Here is a 23198-nt window from a genome sequence, read left to right on the forward strand (position 1 = left end):
GCAGCTTTATGACTGAGTAGCGTAAGGAAACAGGCCCCGCCCCTTTCGCGCGCTCCTACAAATAATACTGTGGCGCAAGAAGCGATGAGGTCAAATCTGTTCTTTCAGTTTTGTTTGTTTCTTCGTTGTTCAAGTTCATAAAAATATCTTGCGATGTTATTATTAAAACCACAATAGACTATTTGTGTTAAACAGATTGGCCAGGGAGCAAAGTAACAAAAGCAAACAAATCAGTTTCCCTAATATCCTTAAAGTTTTATACCGTTGTTTGGTGTAATTACATTTTTACAGTCGTTTTCTGTCGGCTGTGAACGAGAATCGAAATATAACACGACACCGAGTATAGATGTAGGAAATAGAATTAGGTTTATGACAGAAAGACAAATCAAAATTCAGTATGCAAATAAAAAAAAAAAAAATTGGGGGGGGGGGGGGGTGGAGAGACAAAGATGAATATCAATACCGTGTTGCCTTGCAAGTCGCTCACGTTAGGAATAATAGGGATATTTTTTAGCATTTAGAGAATATTAAGATAATATAATATTGGGAGCTGTTCAGTCTTGTGGTGCTGAAGTAGGCTAGTTTATGGCCCCACCCCATTACCACAATGCTTGAGATCTATTTATTAACGGTTTAAACCAAATCACTGGCATCTATATTCCAATAAATCCTAATACAAACCACTAATACAAGCTCTTTTTAAAAAAAACATTAATACATTAAATATAGGCTAACATAATTGTACAAGCAACCTTTTTAAATCTAACCAATGGCAGCTGAGCTTTGGCAACTTTTTGGCAGAATAGACTCTCAGCACCTGTTTAGTACCATTATAATTGCAGTGGCCTCTTTCCCATACAGAAAATATAAATTTACCGGGTATAGATACTATATATTTCCCTAAATACTAAATATTTCCCCTTTTGGTTTCGTCCACCAGAGGGAGCCTTTTCTCTTCATAATCTGCGCACAGTATCTTTACAGATAGCCTACTGATTTCTGCAATTCTATTAGTGCCAGGAAAGAGCACTAGAATTTGATACGGATTATGGCATTTACATTTTATTAAACTGAAATATGACATAACCGTCATTGCATATGGATATTGCTCGACAAGAAAGAAAGGACGCTGAAACTCTTCCTTGGCTTATTTATATAGTCTCGATCTCTCAGATACGATCTATTATTTCCGATAATCTTCTTTATAACATGCGTCTTAAAAACAGCAGTCTGCTTGCACTCACAAAGAAAAAAAAATAGCATAAGATATGTTTTATTTATTTTGATTCCCTACCCCCTTTATCATACGTTTTATAATCTTTTTGACAGATTGGATGTCATTGGAAATTTACAACAAACCTTGCATATATATTCACATTGATTTAACAAAACGTTTACAGTTGGCAAACAGTATACCTAATACAAAGAACTGTATAAATAATAAACATATAAAATGGGGTTTAAAATACACAGCGGTCACGAGAAATAATGTTCCATATACAGGTTTCGATTACTCTCTTTAAGTTAATGACAACAGTACAGTTTCAAATAAATAAGACTGTCGTTACCCTGAGAGTAAAAAGAATCAATCTACCATTCACAGACGAGCTTCAACAAAGATGACGGTCGCTCAAAATGATACAAATCATAAGAAAAATACATTTAAAAAACAAAACGTTGCATGCGCGATTAGTTTTTTTTTCTTTTCCCCGGGACGCAGAGGAGTTTTACTGCGCCTCCAGGCTCGCAGTGGGTGTCGATGGAGAGTGGGGTCCTGTGGAAATGTCGTGCAGTTTCCTAATATGTTTCTTAAGATCAAAGTTCCTGCAGAAACCCTTGCCGCATGTCGGACAGGTGAAAGGCTTCTTGTCGTTGTGCGTGTGCATGTGAAATGTGAGGTTGTACACCTGGTGGAAGGCTTTGTTGCAGATATTGCACTTGAACTGTTTTTCTCCGCTGTGGGTCAGTTTGTGGTTTTTGTAGTTTCCTTGAAATAAAAAAAAAAAAAAAAAAAAATGTGAGAAGCAAATCCCAAAAAACATCTATCTATATATCTATATCATTCTTTGTATCTATATTGTTGTTTGTGTAATTTACACCATGAATAGAAAATGTAAAATTATATAAAATATAAAATAAACCTTTTAGAACAGCTACCTTTCTGATGAAATCCTTTGCCGCAGAATTCACAAATGAAGGGTTTATATCCCGCGTGAATTCGTGTGTGAGTGTTGAGAGTTGAACTTCGGTTGAAAGCTTTGCCACATTGGTTGCATTTATGCGGTTTTTCCTGCAAACAAATGGAGAAGAAACGTTATCACACACAATAAAGCTGAAGCTTAACTGAAAATAAAGGGAATACTGATAAACGAGTCCGAAATTATATTTCACCATTATTATGATTATTGATAATTAGATAAATAGGGATTGTTCATTTTTCCGTTATATAATTATTTTAAGTTTTATAGATTTTTAAATCATTATCTCGTCATGAATAAAAATATAACAAATAAATCTTCTAATAGAGAGAGAAAATATAAAATAGCATGCCTCCTTTTATTGCATTATTTTATTTTCTAAGCTTGAAAATTGCATAAAGCAGACATTTATAAATTCTGAATTGTAATTTTCATTATATATATATATATATATAAAACACAATTAAGACATTGATTATATATACACACATATAGGACTATATTTACCAATTAAATATAGAAGGAATTGCAAATTAGTAGTATAGGCTACACTGTAAAAACTGATTTTTCAAAGATGAAAATTTAACTAATAGCCTATTGCTAGAGTAGGCTACAATTTCATTTTTTTTGCACTTCAAAACTTCACATTTAATTCAATGCCGTTTCTTTGCAACAAATTGATCAGCAAATGAAAATTGTTTCTACGCAGCTATTTCAGTGTAGGTTAATAAATTGCTTTGAGATATTACACCAGCAGCAGTAATATGATTTCAATAGTTATTTGTGAAATCCTGATTACCTGAGTGTGGATGATTTTATGGCGGCACAGAGTGCTCGCTTGTCTGAATCCTTTACCGCACACTTTGCAGACGAACGGTCTGGCGCCCGTGTGAACCGGCATGTGACGCGTTAAATTATAGTGCGCGTTGAACACCTGAAAATAGCAAAACGCGTTAAAAAAAAGTGCAAGATGCAAGCTGTGCTAAAACAGAAGATCGATCTCGCTCGTCTCACCTTGCCACAAACTTCACAGGTGAACACCTTTGGTTTGGTTTGAGGAGAGCCGCCGTTTAATTTGGCCGCGGAGTTCTTGAACAGCTTCTCCGATAAGATGTGCGCGCTCTCCTTCATGTAATGGTGCAGGTGAGAGTGAGAAAGCTCCTTAAAAGACGCGCCGGGAGGAGCACACCTGTCCGGTTTGCTCTTCTCCGAGGAGAACAGGCTCTTCTGGCGCGCGTGCAGCGGCGCGTTGAGGAGGTACGACGCCATGGGGTGCAGGTTCACCAGACCCGCGTGAGGCGCACACGCGCTTTCCCCGCAGTTCAGGTAACAGACGGCGGCGCCCATGGCGTGGAACGACGCCTGGTTGACGACGCGCGGCCGGAAGAGTTTGTACTGTCCTATGGCCGATGGCGTCGCGTCTGGTTGCTCGTTCTTGTAATTCAAGCCGATGCTCAGCAGCTCGCTCGCGTTGTAGGAAAACGCGTCAGGGTGGTCTAATCCATTGACGTGAAGTTTATGAGGTGGCTCGCAGGCGAGCGGCATGAGGGGGATCATGCAGTGCAGCGGCGCGGGAGACTGCTTGGGCTCCGCTTTCCCCGCGGGAGCGTGGAGCAAGTTGGGGAACGGTATCGACTTTGGCTCGGGCGTCCTGGCCATAATCCTTTCGATCGAAAAAGCGAGAGGTTTGGAGCTCGCCATCATGCTTGCTCCCGTCGAAGCCGAAGGGGCGCCGAATATTCCCGCAGAGTGGTACAGCGCGCCGTCCATGGCTTGAGCGCAGCACCTGTACCTGTGTCCTCCTTTTGTAGATAAGTTTGATTCCTCTCAGTGACCCGCAAGAAAAGACATCATCAAGCGCCAAGGCCCCCTGGCTGCTCCGCTGCTTGTCAATTGCGGACAATCAGCACTTATGTCCGCCCCGGATTGCTCAATAAAGAGTGTTTTGTCAATAGCGCAACTCAGGGCTCACCACGCGCGCACGTCAAAGACGCGTAAAGCAGCCCAGATGCTCGATTTAGTTATATCAATCACTACAGCGGCTTTTTTTCCTCTCTCTCTCCCTGCACTTGTCCTACACACTGCTGTGGGTGACTAACTCAAGAAGGTGCTCTTTATTAGCACTGTAAAGCGCTGGGCGAATCTACGGTCCCCTCGCGCCTAGCTGTGACATCATTGCACCTCGCGCGTATGCATCATGTTTGTCAACATTTGACATATGAAAACTCCTGAATTACCTGATTTGAAACCGCATTCTCACGCGGTTTTTTGGTTGGAGTGGAAGGCGATTTTATAACAACTTTATTTAGATTCATGAGTGAAACGTTTCGTCTGAAGTAAAGCGAACACAAATTAAGACTAAACTCAGAGTGGACATCATGGACGCGATATTTGGATTTAGAAGATTTGTTTAAATGGTTGTAACTGTTTTTGTTGTTGTTGTTGTTGTTGTTGTTGTTTTTCGATTTAAGTATCTCATATGAATTTTGCATTTCCATTTCTGCCATATGGACATCAACTAGACATAGTCACCACTGATAAGCTACGACTTAATTTAATGTAGAAACTTTAAAATAGAAACTTAAATTTTCTGTAAAGCTGTTTTGCTACGATTTGTATCATGAAAAGCGCTATACAAATAAACTAGAATTGAATTACATTTAAAAAAAAAAAAAAAAGATCTTCTACAAATTTGTCTACAAATCTACTTTTCCCTAAACTGTTGTTACAAAATATAAAACTACCAGAAAAAAAAAATAAAAAACATGAACATTTTGTGCACGAATAAATATAGTGGTAATAAAATGTGCTTGGTAAACACATTTTAATTCAAAACAGAAAATATACAGGACATATTTCAATTCGAAACAGCAAATAAAAAATCTAAACAAATGCATGTAACTCTAAAACCACAACAGTATTAAAGTAAACTAGCCTAAACAGTAAACCATAGGCCTACTATATATTTTAAATCCACAGGCAAATGGCATATTGTCCTGTTCATTTCTTTTTTTTTTTTTATACTAAGTCTTATAATGTCACCTCAGGGGGCTGTTGGTCACATATAAACGTAATTTTACCCCTGTAGTTAATTTTAATTGGTTAAACTGTTGGTGTTACACCTCACCCCGTGTTACAACACTTCCCAGTCTTCATAGTGTTTAAGCGGTGGATTCAAGCAGCACCCGTTATCTGATTTAGCCTACAAAAAATTCACAGATAGTTCCCCTATTATGTCTACATACAATTTAATGTGAAATATAATAAAATAATTATTTGTTGTGCTTTCGCGTCTCATTAGTGAAACTTCACGCGACCATTCCATGGTTTTCCGTCACGCGCCACCTCACGCGCACACAGATAAAACGATTATGAAAAGCTATATTTCGCATCAGACGACCTTCGTTTCCAAACGCAAACTCGTGAGGACATTCAACTGGGAATTGTGCGCCAAACGAGAGGTATTAACAGCAAAACGCCTCCAAGGAGCTGAGATCATGCCATGAGAGAGTGAGAGAGAGTCGCGAGCGTTACAGTCAGTCCGCGAGAAAAAGCAGAAATGAAAAGTGGCAGCTCGGTGTGAAGTACAATTGACACTGATTCGATGCGAAGACTTTTTTTTTCGTGAAGGATTATTCTGTTCATAAGGTAACATATATGGAAAATGAGCGCGTCGATGACATAGCCTATCGTGGCTTTAAAATATGTGTATGTTTATTATTTATTCTCAAATATACATACTACTTTGTAGCCTACCGGATTTTTTTTTTATTTAATGGCTATTGACGCTCAGCAGTAAGATAAATGCGCTAATATGATAATGTTTGTGTTTTCAGGGCGACTTTAGAACATTGCTAATTTTGACTGCTGTTCAATTGGAAGCAGATGGGTGTCGAATAACCTGCAATTTGGAGCTTTTTCACATAATAAGCAGTCGCCTCACTGTTGTCATATGCTGCTCCTCAGATTTCTTCAGCTGGGCGAAGGCAAAACGAAAAAAACAAACAAATCCTCTGTAATGATATCACGGCACAAATGCATCTTAATATTTGTTTCGTTTTGCTTAATGTTTGTATTTCAAGAATGTCATGGGTTTTGTTTTTTTTTCGGCGCCCGTTTTCAATATAAAATACGCTCAATCAGGCGGTAATCTGAATATGAGAAATATATATCAGGTTTGGCTGATTTTGAGAGAGCTATCTGATATGACTTGGTAAATAATGATGACATGCATATACTTCCATAATCTATTTTCGCTGCATTTTAAGTAAAAAGTGCATTTCAGTAAATACAACTGATTCGATGACAGAAATTGCCTCACAGTCGCGATTTATTTCTGACACTTAAGCCTTGACATTTTTTAACCATATTTAGGTGAAAACTAATAATAGTAGATCATCTTTTCAAGGTCTCTAGACTAGAATGCTGAATCGAAATGATCACAGTAAACCCTCAAAAGAGACGACGTTGAAATCATCTTGTATATCAAACTTAAACAGCAAATGGTAAAGTTACATTAGTTAAATGCCATGTTTTATTCAGCAAAATTAGAATTTAAAAATATTTTGAACTCATACTATTATTTTGACCCGAGTCTTATTTAGTGTAGACGTCTAGAAATAATGGAGCTAACGCCGTTGAATGGTAAGCCGTTCTAGTGATGCGTTCCTATGAATAGAATTCCATTTCTTTATTTTTTTTAATTGTTTGTTTAATATAATGCACAATAAAGATAAAGGCCATTTAACGTGATGCTGAAAAGAACATATACCGAGACCAGCAACTGGCATAATTTTTAATAGCGGCTGAAACGAGATCTAAATCAAATAAAAATGTCGAATATGTAAGGAGACCACATTCAAGCATTAATAAGCGTTTTAACAGTATTGCTAATTCTTTGGTAAATAAACATCAACTAAAATTGCATTTAAAGTTTTTGTTTCCACTCACCTAAAATGTCATTAATTACAAACCAATCTAGCATGTGATAAATACTTTAAAACGTATAAAAATATAAATATAAAAAATTCTACACATCTCTTTTAATGCTCTTTAAAAAGCATAATGTTGTTTAAGATTTTTTTTAAATGTTTTATGTATAGGCTACTCAGCCTTCATGTGTGTCATATAATTTCATGCAAAACATAAAATAAATAAATAAATAAAATAAAAAGACCAGAGAAGTGACATTAAAAACACTTTAATTGTAACATTTAAGACACCTGGGCAATCTCAGGTGCACAAAGACAATAGAAATATACAGCTCTTGTTAAAATCCAGTGACATTTTCTTTCATCAGAAACATAGTTTGACATTGACAGCATACTATACATGACACACTTCTACAGAAGAATCTGAATGTGAATTCATAGCTATTGAGTGGAACAGTGTCATGACTTCATCGAATAAACAGTGAACAACTAGCATTTCATCCACCATATCTGGAGATTTGGCCTGAGGATCCGAAGCTGATGCAAAAATAAAAAAACAGCACATAAGCAGACACTACTTCCCTCACGCTCTGTATTTCTAGTTTTTACTCCGGTACACCGTGTCTATGATACACCTACAAATCATCGGCTGGTTCTTTGTGGGTAAATTTGAGCCTACAAATGCTTCCCGAGCTTGCCTTGTGATGAGCCACCGTATCACTGCACATCAAATACAGAACGACAGAGACACTTTAGCTGTCTGTAAGTGGCCAATGAGAGTTTTATACAAGCATGGTGACATCGGCTTAGACAAGAGGGCAGTGTAGCACTGGCTGGGGAGCATGAAGCGTGAGCTCCAATCAGGAGAGCTGGAATCCGACCTCTTTGTATCAAGTTTATGACCGTCCAGTAGGTGGGACGTTAACCCTCCTCTTCATCGCTGTCCCTCATGGTAATGCCCTGCAGACCGTCCGCGGCCGACACGGCCGCTGTGGCTTCCTCGATAGTGAGCCGGTTGTAAACGGTCTCGTAGCTCTTGTTGTTCAACGTGCCGTCCAGCACGCCCTGCAGCCTGAAGTCACGGTACGACTTCTGCACAACAAAAATAAAGAGCCAAAACAAGCATGGACAACAATGAAATAGTTTAAGGAAATGTCGATTTTACTTTTTGACTTCTCGTACATCAGGATTCGCCTGAAATGGCACTTGTGTACTAATTAATCTCTCATTCTCATGGTAATGGAATTCGTTGTGCAGCCAAGCTGAACTTGACACTCTTGTCATGGTCAATTAGCATCAAGAGAGTTTCAAAAACAAAAACTTCTTCAAGCTGTATTCTTTTTTTTACCTTGACAATCTTGATGAGAGTTTTGAGTTGGTAAACATGCAGCTGCTGGTCGAGCCTGTCCGTCAGCCAGGCGCACACCGCCTTCATCAAAGAGTTGTACCATTGCTGTGCATGTGAGAAAGAGAGAGATAAACCTTGAAGAGGACATAAATGTTATGCAAAAAAACCCTCAGTACTTTAAGCAAATAAAAAGATGTGACCTACACGGGGCGTGAAGGAAAAAGCAGCTTTTGGTTAATGTTAAAAGTTCCCTTTATGTGAGTTTTTCTCCTTCGATTACGCCTTGAAAATTTCACATCCACACTCTGAATTTGGCGGTCCTCAAAAAAAAAATTTATTATACCTCAAGCTTCACATAAAACCTTTTTTTTTTTTTACCTATTCAATGTATTAAATAATCATTAAGAGTCATTACTTCATTTCTCATTACTAAACTTACAAGCAAGTATCTTCCCTTGCCCCAAGTATCATTTGAGGTCGCGTTTGCACATAATAACAATCTTAAAGATATCAAACCTACTAATTACAGGGCTAACACTTGAATCTGTGTATAAAGGGGTCACCTTGCACTCCAAACACCTTCAGTTCACATATTACTTCACGTAAGGACACCTTATATAATTACTGGTCTTTTATATGAAAGAAGCCGGATCTTTAATCAGCAGCGATCAGACTGTGAATCGGTTTTGCATGAGAACCTCTGACACCAGCTTGTGTTTGCATTCAGCCGTAATTTCATTTCGGAAATCATTAGTTCACGTCGACAAAAGACTTGAGATTGTCCAGGCACTTAGAATATGATTTCATGCACAAGTAAGACTGCATCGTATAAGACCACAGCATCGTGTTTACTGGTGAAATACATCACTTAGGACTGTTTTCATTGAGCTTCCCATGCAATTTAATATCAGGCTTACAAATTTGCAACGGGAGCGTAAATGAATCCAAACAGCACACCAATAATCAGCAAAGTCCGCTCCTGCCGTTAACAAAAAGCGGGCAAAACGGAAAGATGAGATGCCACTTAATTGAAGCACTTAGGCTGGTTGGGAAACAGATGACTGTGCCCTAATTGTTGGAGGTGAAAGAATGGCAATGCATTTCTTCATATCAGACGAATCTCCATCGGTAATCACACGCTTAAGTGTCCACTTCTCTGGTTCATTAGGGAGGCAGGGGAGGGCAGCCTCCACACCTGTGACCAGGCTGAGGGCCACGGCCCCTTGCCGTGCAAACCTCATTGCTCCGCTAATCACAGTGATTTAGCGCCCCGGACAAACACACCGCAGCCTGCAAGGGCATGCAGCGACTGATTTTCTTATTTCCTTGAGCGCCTTCGCAACACAGCACTGAATGGTACAGCGGCTCATCCTTAAGAAGAAACACTCAAATATATTCACGCCCAAACTTTTAGCCATCCAGAGATGCGAATTAGATTAAATGTTTTGAAACAGACGGATTCGTAAGACTTGAGGCAGCTTGATGAGGAAGTTTCTGCGGTGACACACGGAGACCCTTCTCTCAGCTCGCTCTCTGTGCATGACTGTGAGCATGTGACACACATTAGGGGCTGCTGGTGTGCAGGGCACCTCTATCTGCCTGTCTCCATCGGCGGCCTCGGCAAAGGTCTAATAAATCAAGAGAAGACATCAAACACTGCTTCTCTCCAATCTGGCTCGGAATAGAAAGTTTTCGAAGGCAATCTGCTCAGGATTTATAGGGGCGGGAGGGTTGTGTGTACATCCTCTCCAGTGTTTGTGCCGTTCTATAGATCTACTGTCTCTTGAAGTGGCTCGGAAGGATGAGCAGTGTGTTCTAAACAAAATTAAAGAGCGAGACGTACGCGTTTGCACCTTCTACCTCTCTCTCAACGTTGTTTGAGAGTAAACAGGTCAACAGGAGCCCCGGGTGAGTGCTCAGGCACTGGAAGTGGTCACAGTGGGCTGATGAGTGCTCTTGGTGAGGCCTCATTGCCTCTTCCTACAAAAACTTTCCCCACCCCTTCTCACCTCCCCCGGCCTCATCTTTACAATACCCACAGCTGAGGAGATGTGGTGGGAATGCGGTTGGAAAAGAACTGAGACAGATTAAAACAGGAATAAAATGAGACGTTGGATGTTCATTCACATACATTGGCACGAATGACACTTGCTATAAGTAATTCTGCTGGCTTTGCATTGATCTGTAGACTTATTATGAAACATTTCTTTAGCTACGGTGTCTCAAAGCAGTGGAGTTAAACTGAATCTCATTTATAGTGTGTTTATTGACATAGGAACTTACGTCAAAGATTTTCTCTATGTACATCTCGTCATTCACACGGTCGCGCAGAATATCCTGGTTCTGTCGTACAAAGGTGATGTAGGTATCTGCTAGATCCATACCAGGTTTCTGTTGAGAGTGACGGTTTCAAAGTCAGTTTGGTCATAAGATTTATTAATCTGGAGTCTTCATTTAATTTTTTTATGCAAAGCAGTACTGTCAAATCGATTAATCACATCAAAAATAAAAGTTTGTTTACTTAACGTGTGTACTGTGTATATTTATATGTATATATAGTTACACAAATGTATGTATGTATGTATGTATATATATATATATATATATTCATATTTATTAAATATTTATATTACATATATTTTTAAGTGTATACATGTATGTGTGTATATTAATATATAAATATACACAGTACACACATATGTAAACACAAACTTATTTTCAATGCAATTAATCGTGATTATTCGCCATTAATCAGCACTAATGCAAAGCAAATTTGGCTAGAAAATATGCTGATGATTACATGCAAAGTACAAAAGACTTAGTACACCTTTAATTCAAGTAATTTTTTTGCATGCCAAGGTGAGCAAATCCAATACCAAGTTAAAACACAAATACCAAAACACTGACAGCCACCACCACTATCTCTGCCTGCTGAATGATGTTCGAGAAAATGCTTCAAAAAAAAAAAAAAAACACGTGTAAACTTATTTGAAAAAACAAAAAAAAAAAAAAAAAAAAACAAGTACCAAAAAGCACCAGCGACACTTATACCCTGTTAAAAGCAATCCTTTTACCTGTGGAAAAACATTTCTATTCACACTGGGGCTGTTAAAACAGGGGAAAAAATGTCCTAATAGTGCTGTAATTGCTGTGACACGTTTCCCACCCATGACTCAAGGGCTGATGTAGCTTGAGGGCTTGAATGCTGGAAAACCCCCTTTTTACTAGAGAGCAAAGAGACACCCGAACATCAGCCTCCTGTCCTTGTCAGGCCTCTCTTCCTGTGAGTTTGTGTGTTGATCATATGACAGAATCAAGGTAGCAGTGTGCTGAAGCTCTGGTTTTCCAAAATACAACCTACTCACAATTTAATAAACAGGCATCTATCTAAAAAATAGCTTTTTCCCCACAAAGAATCCTGAAAAATGTATCATGGTTTCCACTAAAATACTGTGTTAAGCAGCATAAATGTTTTTAACACTGATAATACAAGTTTCTTAAGCAGCAAATCAATATATTAGAATGATTTCTAAAGGATCATGTGACACTGAAGACTGGAGTAATGACTGTTGAAAATTCAGCTTTGAATCACAGGAATAAATTGCGTTTTAAAATATATTAAAATAGAAAATAGTTATTTGAAATTGTAATAATATTTCACAGCATTACGCTTTTTTAATGCAGCTTAGGTGAATATAAGAGATTTCTTTCAAAAACCTTAAAAAAAATCTTAATGGCCTCAAACTTTTGATTGGCAATGAATATATCATTTGATATATACCAGATTTATCTCTTACAAAATGATTAAATAAACAAACAAACAAACATGTGAATAAAACCAGAAAACACTCAAGCAGTCAAACACACTGATGATTTAACTTGGAAAAAAAAATTGCGACAAAAGATGCCAAATGCAGTCAATGGACTTCTGTACAAGGACTCAAATGAGGAATTCAATCTTGTTTTGAACTATCCCATCGCTTGGCTGTAAACTTGCACATGCAACTTGTTGTAAAAACAAGCTTGTTCCTGGAAAAACTGCGTCATTTTGAAAACGGCAAACTGTCACGCTACTGAAACGAGTTATGTAGTAGCGCCACTAATTATAGTTAGCAATTCCCCAATATTGGACAGCAACACTCAGTAAAACCTCGTGACCGCATCCACAGTCGGCTGATATCCAGACAAACTGCAGTTGATCAAATATGACTGGGATCTCAAGAGGACTTCATATCGTGTATATCGGTCTTCACAGACATATATTATCAAGAAAGGAAGAAAGCTGCCACTTCCTGTGCAGAACCAAGCATATAATATCTCTGACTTATGGCACTTGGCATTTGGGTGGAAGCAAGACGGGGTCTTTTTAACCCAACGCCCTTCCTTCCATCTCTCTGACAGGACGACAAAGCCTGCGATGGACCGATAAGCACACCAAAACACGATCTTCTCGTACGAAATCCAACCGGAGGACCGAGGGACAGGCCCGATCCGTCAGGCCAGACAATGCCACGACCGTTGGGTGTGGGCCTTGTGTGAATGAATAAATGGAGAGGTGTGGGACGGTGCGATTAAGGCCAGGTTAATGACTGGTTAAGCTGAGCGGATAAATGGCGTGGATGGGAAACAGAGGAGAAAGGGAAGGGGAGACGAAATGCGCAGTAATTACACAGAGCTGCTAGCCTGGCTTCCTGCCACTGCCTCATTCACTGTCCAGGTGCAGGTGTGTGTGGGAGCGTGTGTGTGTGGTGTAGAAGTAGAGAGCGTGTGAAGTGCGTTTGTACAAGTTTTGAGTAAATACTTTGTTGTGGTAGCGCTAATGCGAGCGCAGATTCGAGCCGTGGGTGTGAATGTGCGAACGAGTGTGTTAACAGAGCGCTATCGGGAGGGCGTCTCGCCAGAAAGCCCCGGTGCTTGAATGGCAGCCTTCACAAAGGAGCAGAGGAGCTTAACCTTTCGTGACAAGAGCCCAGAAATGTTCAGTGCCAAAGGCCAGACCACAGCCATGTTCGTCCCTCCCTCTCCGGGTTGCAGCGGGAACTGTGAAAGGGGCTTACATGGAGCAGCGTTCCTTCTGCACAAAAGCGCAAGGTGGAGGTGATGTTATAATTTGAGGGGGAGATGGGGTGTTCGCCCGCAGCACACCTCGGGGAATCAATGCCAAGAGCTCGGATGGAGCAATGGGGTGTGGATGTGTAGGGATTGACTGACTTTTCTGTTCTTAATCTTGTTGGTTTGCTTTGTACAGTGGCCCCAAAAAGTATTTGGACGCTCAAGTTATGCCTAAAAACCAATAAATACAAAATATCACACCGAGAATCGTTTATCTGAAAGAAGGATAGCACAAGCGTAGTTTACGCATATAATATTTCACATATAGACATTGTTTTAAACAAAAACAAAAAAAATACTTAAAATTTAAGAACTGAAGTGAAATAGTTCATACACTTAAGTCACACATAAATATGTCTAAATGTTATCGCATTATAGAAAATATTTAAACAGTGTAATGTTTTTAAAGAAACATAGCAAGCACACTTTTGAAGTAAAGTAGTTTTTCAAGTTTAAAAACAAAACAAACTTTAAAATAGAGACTAAATGTATTAAGACACCTGTAAATATGTTTCTAATATGTTTTTGCATTAGATCAAATGTCAAATCAAATGCATTTTTTAAAAAGAAATATAGCACAAAATATAGCACTTGCTATATTTGACTTGCAAGTCAAAGATGCAAATTATAAAACAACAGTTAAACTGTTCAAATCAAGACTAAATTAATTTAGACACTTAAGTCACACATATGGTAAATATGTATGAATATTATTGCATTAGATCAAATATAAAATCAAGTGTAATATTTTTCAAGAAATATAGCATGCCTTTTAGCTTTTAAAGTTTTTTTAAGTTGCAAGTGATAAAACAAAAGAAACTGTTCAAAATCAACACAAAACATTTAGACACGCAAGTCACACTTAAATACTGTATGAATGAATGTTATTGCACTAGATAAAATACCAAAACAGGTATAATACTTTACAATTAAAAAAATTAAAAAATTAATTCAACTATTTGAACACTTTTTGGTGGTCAAGTATTAGTGGAACGTGTTGGTAGTTAATGTGATGAACTCCACCTGTGGTTACTCCGCAGAACACCTGTGTGAACTTGAAGCAAACTGACTACATACATCCACTAAAATCACTCTTTAATTAAACTTATGCCCACATGGACTCTGCATTCACAAAATGCCACAGAAAAACTGTTAATAACGGGTGTTCCAATTCTGTAGAAATCCAAACATTCCCAGCCCTTGTGTGTTTGTATATTAAATATTTTGGCTAATTTGATAATGCTTTCATCTGCCAAAAAAAGTGTAGTTCTCTCAGCCCTGTTGAACATTTTACAATGTTTAAATTTTATTCCACAGATCCCCTCCTAAAATCAAGACAGAAAAAATTCCTGTTAAAAGAGACAAAAAGAGCTAGTTTTGAGAAAAGGTTTTATATATATGTATTTTTAGATTTTTGCTTTATCATCTAATGAAATTACATTTCTACATTTTGAAGTGTGACATAAGTGTTCAAATACCTTTTTAGAGCCACTGCATGTATTATAAAATTTTATTTCAAATTCTATTCATCAAAGAATTCAGATTAATGGTCAAAAAATACAGTAAAAATTATATATATATACTATTTTTGATTGAAGAAATGCAACCTTTATAAGCATGGTAGATTGCTTTTTACTGACTTCAAATTTTTGAACGGTGGCGTACTCTATGTATGAACACAAACTCTAGTCTGATATTAGTCACAGAACTAACTGGAATGAGTTGTTGTTCATGTTTTTATTCAGAAAGCCCTTCTGTAATACTGTGGTCTCAGATCAGGAGGTCATGTGATTACTCAGTCTTTCCCTCACCCCGTGTTAGTTTCTTTCTGCTTGCTCACTGTCTGCGCTCTGAACAGTCCTGGTTCCTGGTGATTCATTAGCATCTTTTTCTGCTTGTGACGGCCCATTGTCAACACTGTGGCAGATCGTGAGACTGATTTTAAGCCAATCGGGTTGCTAATTAGTCTTGCTCAGCCAGCTCTGATAGACGCTCCAATCCTGCTTTCATTTGGCCATGAACCGCAAACGATAAAAAAACATATAATTGTGTTAAGTAATGATGAAATAATACACATTAAGCCTTTTTAAATATTAAAAACAAAGCAAGATGGAAAGGCTTGGCAAAGCTGAATAGAGAATCTGTTTCCCCAAGTAAATAATAAAACACACACACAAATGCAAAGCAACATGCAAAAATATCCACACAGGGCATGCCGGCATCATGCGCATTTATACGTCCAAAATGACACTTACTGGGACGTCCACATATTTGGCCGCTGCTTTTACCTTTAAAAAAAAAAAAAAAAAAGAAAAGTACCTGCTGAATGTCTTCGGCTTATTAAATGTTCAGTACGAAATGAGATCCCGGAAAGGGGTGTGTGGGTGGGATGAACGTGAAAATACTCACCGTGAAAGACAGGATGGAGGAGAAGAATGTTCCCTCGTCATATCGTGAGAGTTTGGACAACACCCCATCCAGAACAGCTGCAAACTGTGAAAACAAAGAAGCATGTTTGCGTGACAGGCGCATACGCCTTTAGCACAAGCAACAATTAACAATTTAGGACAAAGTAACATTCGCTGATACAACGGATATAACATTTCCCAAAACACTGGTGCGTTTCGAGTCGGCTCGCCGTGAAGGCCAGCTGAAAAGAATGGGCAAAAGCCAAATCTCAATGTTGTGAAACGTGGCGGCTCAAAAGAGGCCGAGACAATGGCTGTTGGGAGTACCTTTGAGACCAAGGAGGAGATCATTTCCTTAAAGGCCTCATCGATCAGGACATCGATTTTTGAGTGGTACTGCTGCTGTAGGACAAGAAGAGGAGGAGAAACATCAACAAATACAACAGGCGCGATGGGAAAGGCATGGATCGCGAGGCATCCTAAAAGAACAACACACTCACAAAGACATATTTCGGCAGAGGGAAAAATCCTCCCCGTGTGATAGGGCTGAGTTAAGCAGCTATTAGGCCCATTATGCCCGTGAATGGCATTCCTGCTCTCGTTTAGGGCAAAGGAATTTGAAGGATACTTTTTGTGCGGGCCACAATTAGGGCAGCCTTGTGTTTTTCTAAAGAACCCGTCCAGCTGCGGCGAGCAAAGGCTCACACTACATTCAATTAATCCGCCATTTCATGTCTGATAAGTCTTATTCACCTACTTTGTGGAAAAAAAGGCGAGAGGGAAAGGAGGAAGGAGAAAGCGAGGGCTCGGGGGGTGTGTGAGAGAGAGAGAGAGAGCGAGCGCATCCATTTGGCCGCGCTGAATAGATGCCTTTGCTGCATGCGCTGCAAGCAGGAGTTCATCTCCGCCAACAATGGCCATTCATGGCGAATCTAAAGGACACCCAAATTAAAAATTTCAATCAACAATGCGTGCAGATCGGTGACAAATTGAGGGTGCTAAGAGGTCACTGTCAGCAGCCCTAATTTTCTTTTCACCTTTTTTTTTTTTTTTTTGCGCGCAAAATGGCAGTTTTTTCATAAATATAGGAGAATCTTGAGGACTTTTTACCTCAATTAACACTTCCATGTTTGCTTTTTATACGGCTAAACGGCGAGGGCTCTTTTTTTGCATTAGCGCCGATTAAATAGGGAGGTCTTTGCCGTGTGTGTGAACACCAAAAGAACAATAATTTCTTTTGAAAACATTTATCTGGTAGCCATCCACTTCAGAGTCACTTCAGCGTGATGGCGGCTTATAAAGCGTAACCTTGTATTTCCAAATAAAGCGGCAGGCAAACTCGGGTAAAATAATCTTTTCTTTGTTTTTAAATAAAGTCTTTCACAAACACGCCGACACGCACTGATGGCCATTAAATTCAATCCCGTGTGAAGGAAAATCAGTTGAGCGGTGAGAAATACCTTTTAACCCAGTACTAAGAAGTAAGTGGCGGTTTCTCGCAGCCGTGCGACTATCTCGCCGCACAAGGCCACATGCTTTAAGAGTCACTGTTGGAGAAAATTCATCTTTTTTTTTTTTTTGTGAAGTTAGCACCTGTTTTTTTGTTAGGACTGGAAAAGAGTAGTATCAACTAAGACGGCACAATTCAGAAGAGAGAGAGAGATCTCAACTACAAAAACAAATAGTTTACTTCTATTTCAAAAGCTTTCATACATCTAAATGTGCACTAATATGAAGGAGAGAAAGACATATGGCAGTGATCAAATTTGAGGGTGTCGTTTTTAAACCAAAATCATTTCAAATTCAAATTACACTTGTGTGTTTACAAGAGATTCCACTAATTTTTGATATTTTGAAAATGTTTTAGTGAGTTTTTGTCCGTACAATGGAAACCAATGTTATTTGGTTCCCAACATCCTTCAAAATAACTTCTTTTGTGTTCCACAGAAGAAAGAAAGTCATACAATTTTGGAACGAGATGAGTAAATGATGACAGAGATTTCATTTTAAGGTGAACTATCCTTTTAAGAGTTAATTGCACACAATGTATTCTTTCTCTGCTCACATGGACTGGAGACGGTAGAGGGGACACTTACCCACTGCTGCTCAACCTTGGGTTCATGCAATAACGTGCAGGCCATGCAGGGATGAGTCAAAGAAAGACAAAGAACAAAAAGAAAGAAAGAAAAATATTTGAATGAAAACTTAACTCAGAGCTGGTTAACGGACAGCCAACAGATAAATAAAACTCATCTTAAGCATAATTTTGATCATTAATTAGCTAAAATTAAACTAGGTAATAAACAAACACAACACAAAATCTAACGAACTTGCTCATTTCTAAAGAAAGAATATGACATGAGATTTACAGTCATTTATTAAGGAAAAAAAACAAGCAAACTGTCACTTTAATGTCTGAATCACTAATTCTGGATACAAAACGAAAATAGAAACCTTGTACTCAAATGTAAACTATAAGGTACACAAATGTAAACTTTATTCAGAGTAAAAATTATTTGTAGCCTGGATGGCAGGATAGATAGATTAAACACGATCTAAACCACATTCTCAATTTGAATATGCGGTCAGATTTTCTGCAATGTGTCTCAGTGTGAATGGCCAATTTCGATTTAATTTAGGTTTTCTTCATTGTTCATTACGCGGTGCATGTAAAATAATATAAAATGTCCAATATCTATAACTATGTCTGATTTTTTACCTCATATTGAACTGCGACATTTAATTTGGATTTAAAAACCAATTTGGATTTGTCTCTAGTGTGAACACAGCTTAAGTGACTCCAAACTCTACTCTGAATCCTTATAATGCAATGTAAAGCTTTCAAGGACAATCTGAACATCTTTTGCTCTCCAGTCAGAAGCTGACAGAACCGCAATGTTTTGAAAGAAACATTTTTACTGAAGTCATTTCACTTCAGTTATGGCTGAATGGCTACCTTTAAGTAGTTTCTGCACATTAAGCTGGGCTAAATAATTTTTTTGATGAAAGAAACTACTCTTTAATGAACTTCTATGTGAAATGTTCAAACAAAAACAGGAAATTAGATATCTAGACTAAGTGGAAGAAGCCAGTATAATGATTTGGCTTGTTTGAAATTAAAATGGCAGCTCTGGGTGTCGAGTTTGGCTGTGGTTTGTTCAAGGCCTCTGGAGCATAAGGACTTTCTGGTCGAGACTTATCTCTAGGCAGAAGAAGAGGAGGTAATAATATAGCCTACAGAAAGGAAGCACAAAACACTTCACACCAACCGATAACACCTGCGCTAGTTCAACTCAAAAGCAAGTTTTCCGTATAAAAGGAGAAACTGATAAAAGGATCTTTGCCAGTTTGACAGCTATTCAAATAACTGATTAGAGTCATGCAATATAATGTTCTTAATTTTGTTTTCACCTCCCAACTGGCGATTGAACAGAGACGAGATGATTTTATGAACACCATAAGTCTCATAAAAAACATCTTCTACGGTGAAGAAGAATGTGTCCATTCAGAGAGACCCTGACAGGATGTTGACGTACCTCCTGGCCTTGGTCAAGAACACAGAGCTTGGAGCACTGCTTCTTGGCATCCATGAGAACATTGAACATTGTGCACACAGACAAGGGGACGCGGAAATCAGTTGACTTGCAAGACTTCTGCATTTTAGCATCAAAGGCAGCTTTGGTCCTGGATATCACAGATGGAGAAATCGGTTAAATGAAGCCCCTGTCTTTAAAGGGAATGCCATTATTAGTCGTTAAATTGCTGACCTTTTGACACAGGCCTCCATCATATCACTAGCCATCAGTTTGAGCCTCTGCTCCAGATGTTTGGCGAACTCCGGCTCTGGCCAGTGCAGGTCCATCACGAACATCTGGAGAGCATCCAGCTTCCAGAATAGATCTTCTGATGTGGCCGAGCCGTTACTGAGGAAGACAGAAATGGTGACACGTTAGCTCATGCTTGATCTTAAAGCAAGAAATTTCAACATTTTTTTCACAGCAAATACATTACAAGACTAAAACGGAAAGATGAAAAAATGAAACGTGTAAAATCAAGGTATGAATGCCAAGAGTAAGTAAACAGACACTGTCATGCAAAACAGACCAGTCCTTGATGTCCATGAACATATGATATTATAAGAATTTTGTGGCATTTCTAACTATTTGAATAGCCATGAACTATTCAACTATTTAACATAATGTTTGTGTTCTGGTGCGTGACTACAACTAGTGTAAGAAATTATCACAAAATTCATTATGTGAAATTTAAAAGTTGAGATACTAAAATTACTCAAAAGTAAATTAAAGCTAAATAGGAAAAAAAATTAATTAAAATATAAAAATTATTGATGATTATTAATGATTAATAAAAATGCTAAATATAAAAATATTACATTGTTAAAATATGAATTAAAAATATATAAAAAGCACATAACCAAAATACAAAAATAAAAGTGCTAAATATAAATATATAAAAAATATAATACATGATGGCAGAAAGAAAAAGAGTGTAAAGAATTATATCTGGCCTGATCATTAATCTTAAGATGTTTTCACATTTACTTTGTTTCAGGCATTTATTGAATTTAGATTTATTTGAATCTTCAAAGTTATTGCATGCAACTTATAAAATATCACATCTGACAAATTAATATATAAATTATAATAGTATTATATTTTATAATTATTATATTATAGCAATATTATATTCTAATAATAATATACAATATATTAATTAAATATTGTATTACATATTTATTATAAAATTATTTTGTATTACATTTATATTAAACTGAATATATTTTATATTCTAGCATTATAATCTATAATATTGAAATATTGTAATTATTATTTTATATGATTATTACTAATATTTTTATAATTAATATATTAATATTGCCTTTTAACTAAAATAGTAATATGAAATATTTATGTATAACATTATTATAATTATATTATAAGAACATTAATATTGTATTCTAATATTATACTACTTATGAATACATTAATATTAATTTTATAATATATTTATATTAAATTGAATATATTCTATATTATAGTATAGTATTTATTACTTAAATATTATATTAAGTATAAGTATATATATATATATATATATATATATATATATATATATATATATATATATATATATATATAATTGTAAAAAAAAAATTATACCTGAGTCCAGTTTTATTGTCAGAGATAGTATTAATAAAAAGAAAAATCTGTTATTTTCATGCTTCATGTTTTGGCCTTAATGATAAAATGATCTCACATGTCATTATAGCACTTCTCACATTACTGTAACCCCTACGTATATTTCTCACTTGCATACAGATGTCTGATAAATGAATTCATGTAAATGCACTTAAAGGGTTCAGTGACCGAGGATTCAAATGTGAAAACACCTTCCATTGTCAATAAATACTTAAATCACTCCGAAACTGAAAAATGCACAGTCAAATGACTAATCAAGCGAGAGAGTTACTATAAATGTCACGCTCTCTTGCACCCAGCTGACATAAAGACATTGCATCAGACAGAACTATCGGCCTAAGAGCGGCTGTTCCAAGAGCTGCAGGAAGTTGAGATCGACAGCAATTTCCACTGATGTTGTGTGTGACTCCGCTGGGTTCTGATGGGCTCAAGAGATCTCCACCAATCCAGACAGATGGAGCGGCACTGCCGTGTCAACCGCAGTCCACACAGCAACGCAACTAAAAAAGGCCGCTCACTGTTAAAAGACTGTTACCTTCACAAGTGGCGGTCCGGGAAAATAAATCGTTTGGCAAAGTCCGCTGTGCAATTAAAAGGGGCGAGCACAAGCTCCCACTCGATTAATTAGTGGCGGTACGGTCCGTAAGGGCCCCCTCGGGGGTCTGCGCCTCCGCCTCGAGCCCGAGCGAGCAGGGTGAACAAATGGACGAGTTTCTCGCCTGACGAACAGACCCCCTGAGGGAGAACACAAAGTTCTCGCCGAATCTAACAAGCAGCTAACCACAGAGTCCCCTCTGACAGACACCCACAGGACTACACCCACTACAGACACTGTTTCAGGCCTGAAAGCTGGTGTGCTTTTGCAGTTCACACTCTTTAGGCTAATTGAGACGGATGTAACTTAACTTTCCGACGTTATTTAGGCTTGTGTAGCTGTCAGAAGTTCTCCTGTTTACATCTCGGCCAGGATAAAACCTAAAGGCTTGAGGTCAGCATACTATAGTGTTACTCTGATAACCCCTGGCGGTTGAGGGAAAATAGTGTTGGCGTTTATCGTCGCACGCTCACAGCGGGTTTAAACGCTCGCAGATTGAACCGATGATACCTGGGCGCTCCACATGTAGGAGAAAAATGGAGTTTATGGAGACTCGCCTGTCCATGTGAATCATCTTATAAACAGGTTTCTGTGAATTCGTGAAAACACAACACCAAACAGACAGCAAACAGAAATGTGATCATATCACTGGTACTCACAAAATATCTGGCAAATTAATTCCTTGTCCGCTGTAAACCAAATACATAACTGTGTTAAATTTAGCCAATGAATCACACAAAAAGCCACACAGCACAGCAGCTCCCAAAAATGATAAGTTACCAAGCCACTTTGGCACAAAACGCACTAAAATGAACAACACAACACCAATGTTTTCAAGCAATCACATCACAAACAGGATCTTTACCAGTGTCAATGTCTTTTGTAATCAGTAAGTAATCCACCCAGCACTGATCTATACACAGATGGCAACATGGATGGGAATCATAAGTCATTTAATGATTCAGATTCTAAAAAAAATGATTCTGGTCTCATGAACGATTCTTTTGTACTTGTGAAGAAGAATAGAAGAATATTATTATTTTTGATATTCAAGTACCATTTTAAAGCACTTAATACAATAAAAAAAGGTGGATTTAACAAGTAGTAATTCTGCCATGTGGTTCTCTTAACAACTACAAGTGATTCAACAGGTCAAGATTCAAGTGAATCGCTCACTTGGTTTAGACTTAACATGACTTTTTAGCCAATTCATTAAAAAGAAGAATCTCGTAAGAATCACAAACAAAAGTTGTGTTACTTTTATTACTGTATTTTATTATAGCTCTTTACATCTGGCAACTGTATTTAGGCTTCCAAATTCAAAAGTAGTGAAGAGTATCATGATGATAAAGATGTGTTTATCTTTGTTGGTCACTTATTTTCTGCA

General features: G+C 37.8%; 2 protein-coding genes across 11 annotated transcripts in view; both read right to left on the reverse strand.

Annotated features, from left to right (window-relative positions):
* Window positions 1–1096: 1096 nt before the first annotated feature.
* On the reverse strand, window positions 1097–4313 carry fezf1 (FEZ family zinc finger 1). 3 transcript variants are annotated; one of them, XM_058767637.1, is made up of 4 exons: window positions 3213–4313; window positions 2998–3132; window positions 2142–2290; window positions 1097–1987 (listed from the first exon to the last, which is right to left on the reverse strand). In XM_058767637.1, exons 1-4 carry the CDS (start codon window positions 3966–3968, stop codon window positions 1816–1818), a joined length of 1212 nt encoding a protein of 403 aa, XP_058623620.1. In that variant the 5' UTR covers window positions 3969–4313; the 3' UTR covers window positions 1097–1815. The 3 variants fall into 3 exon arrangements, with proteins under 3 accessions (XP_058623620.1, XP_058623619.1, XP_058623621.1); XM_058767636.1 differs by having other exon boundaries at window positions 2158–2290; window positions 3213–4308; XM_058767638.1 differs by lacking the exon at window positions 2998–3132 and having other exon boundaries at window positions 2158–2290.
* Window positions 4314–7382: 3069 nt separating this feature from the next.
* The window catches only part of cadps2 (Ca++-dependent secretion activator 2), a 167886-nt gene continuing 152070 nt past the window's right edge, over window positions 7383–23198 (reverse strand). For 4 of the 8 annotated variants that reach the window (XM_058766608.1, XM_058766611.1, XM_058766606.1 and 1 more), the window contains 10 exons: window positions 22471–22500; window positions 19765–19920; window positions 19534–19681; window positions 18094–18108; window positions 16325–16399; window positions 15999–16082; window positions 15845–15877; window positions 10761–10868; window positions 8478–8582; window positions 7383–8221 (listed from right to left, as the gene is read on the reverse strand). In XM_058766608.1, coding sequence (XP_058622591.1) covers window positions 8051–8221; window positions 8478–8582; window positions 10761–10868; window positions 15845–15877; window positions 15999–16082; window positions 16325–16399; window positions 18094–18108; window positions 19534–19681; window positions 19765–19920; window positions 22471–22500 — 925 coding nt within the window. In that variant the 3' untranslated portion in view covers window positions 7383–8050. Of the gene's footprint in view, window positions 8222–8477; window positions 8583–10760; window positions 10869–15400; window positions 15590–15844; window positions 15878–15998; window positions 16083–16324; window positions 16400–18093; window positions 18109–19533; window positions 19682–19764; window positions 19921–22470; window positions 22501–23198 lie in introns of those variants that run through there. The other 4 variants (XM_058766607.1, XM_058766609.1, XM_058766612.1 and 1 more) reach the window with 4 other exon arrangements.

The sequence above is a fragment of the Onychostoma macrolepis genome, chromosome 25 (assembly GCF_012432095.1).
Source record: "Onychostoma macrolepis isolate SWU-2019 chromosome 25, ASM1243209v1, whole genome shotgun sequence".
Taxonomy (NCBI): Eukaryota; Metazoa; Chordata; class Actinopteri; order Cypriniformes; family Cyprinidae; genus Onychostoma; species Onychostoma macrolepis.